Raw genomic sequence first — 2,011 nt, forward strand, 5'->3', positions numbered from 1 at the left:
ATGTTGAAAGCAGAAAAAAAAAATCTAACTTTTTTTGATTAATATCTATGATTCTATATCATTAATGTAAATAGTTTTATATTATAAGTTTTAATTATCAAAAATACATAAAAATAATGTCCTCTAGATGCTGCCAATCCATTTCCATGTTAATACAGCCCCACTCCAGCTTCATTCCACACTCTCTTCAATCAAGCACACATCCCGTGATCAACGCACAAAATTCCGCCACGTGTCCCTTCTCATCTTCATCAAAAACCCTTTATCCCCACACTTTCTTTCTTCTCTTCACTCTCCAAACCCAAAAACAACAACAAAATAGCAACAAACAACAATGGCAGCAACAAAAACATCAACAACGTTGTTGCCATTGTTCTTCTTCTTCTCCCTTTTCCTTAACCTCTCCGAATCAAGACTCACCTTAGACTACTACAAACAAACATGTCCACAATTCGAACAAATCGTCCAACAAACAGTAACCTCAAAACAGATCCAATCCCCAACAACCGCCGCCGCCACACTCCGCCTCTTCCTCCACGACTGCCTCCTCCCTAACGGCTGCGACGCCTCCGTCCTCCTCTCATCCACCCCCTTCAACAAAGCCGAACGCGACAACGACATCAACCTCTCCCTCCCCGGCGACGCCTTCGACCTCATCGTCCGCATCAAAACCGCCCTCGAATTCTCATGTCCCAACACCGTCTCTTGCTCCGACATCCTCGCCACCGCCACACGCGACCTCTTAATCATGCTCGGTGGTCCCCACTACAACGTCTACCTCGGCCGCCGCGACGGTAGAGCCTCCGCTTCCCCCTCCGTCAACGGCCACCTCCCTAAACCATCAATGCCCATGTCACAAATCATCGACATCTTCACCAAACGCGGCTTCACCGTCGAAGAAATGGTAGCACTCTCCGGTGCTCACACCGTTGGATTCTCTCATTGTTCCGAATTCTCATCCGAAATATACAACAACTCCTCATCTCCAAATTCACCAAGCTCATACAATCCTCGTTTCGCCGAAGCGTTACGAAGTGCTTGCCGTGATTACCAGAAGAATCCAACTTTGTCGATTTTCAACGATGTGATGACACCGAACAAGTTCGATAATGTTTATTTTCAGAATCTTCCTAAAGGTTTAGGGGTTTTGAAATCGGATCATGGTTTGTTTAGTGACCCATCAACGAAACCGTTTGTGGAAAGATTTGCTGCGGATGAAGATCGATTCTTTAAGGTTTTTGCTAGCTCAATGCAGAAGCTTAGTCTTTTGGGTGTTAAAACTGGTAGGAGAGGTGAGATCAGAAGAAGATGTGATCAGATTAATTGATTTTTGTTCTTGTTTCTGTGAGGGTTTGTTATGGATTCTGGTTTTTGTTACTGGGTTTCATAAAAATGTAAACTTTATTTTACTTACTCCTTTTTTTATATGTATAATTTTCTTTTCTTTTTTTATATTGTTTATGTTATATATGTTATAATATGATAGTTAGATTTATAATTATTGATCTGAGGTGGATCTTGAGAGCTAGTTGAAAATTATGCATGAATTTGATGATTTATGCTCAGCTCAATCATATACATACATAATTATTTTGTGTGATTGTATGAGAGAGGGTGGCAATTTGGCATTGTGTTGTAAAATTTAATAAAATCTCTCTTTTTTATTCTTATCTTTTGTGTAAGTTTGATTTTCAATGCATAGGCTATAGATTGAAGCACAATGAGTGTAGATTCAGTTTGAGTTTCAAATAAACTAATGAAGTACTAGTAAGTCAATTAGATTTGACTAGGCAAGTTAAGAAAATGAAATGAAGAAAATAAGTAAGGGGAATTTAATGAAGTCTAAATATATTAAATGAAGAAGATGCTTTCTAAAAAAAATATTAAATGAAGAAGATGCTTTTTGTTTTTGAAAAAAAATAGGGTTTTGTTTTATTTATTGGTGTCTTTGTAACCCAGCTGGTTTCATGGCCAACAAGTGCACGTGGATATGCAAATAATTTATTAGATA

The 2,011-nt window shown here is 38.8% G+C and overlaps 1 protein-coding gene across 1 annotated transcript; it reads left to right on the top strand.

The window, feature by feature from the left end:
* The first annotated feature begins 201 nt into the window (after positions 1-201).
* LOC131627005 (peroxidase 31-like) lies at positions 202-1,452 on the top strand. Its single transcript, XM_058897843.1, has one exon. The coding sequence runs from the start codon at positions 335-337 to the stop codon at positions 1,325-1,327; it is 993 nt and encodes a 330-aa protein (XP_058753826.1). The 5' UTR covers positions 202-334; the 3' UTR covers positions 1,328-1,452.
* Positions 1,453-2,011: the final 559 nt, after the last annotated feature.

This window comes from Vicia villosa, unplaced genomic scaffold (genome assembly GCF_029867415.1).
Source record: "Vicia villosa cultivar HV-30 ecotype Madison, WI unplaced genomic scaffold, Vvil1.0 ctg.000345F_1_1, whole genome shotgun sequence".
Taxonomy (NCBI): Eukaryota; Viridiplantae; Streptophyta; class Magnoliopsida; order Fabales; family Fabaceae; genus Vicia; species Vicia villosa.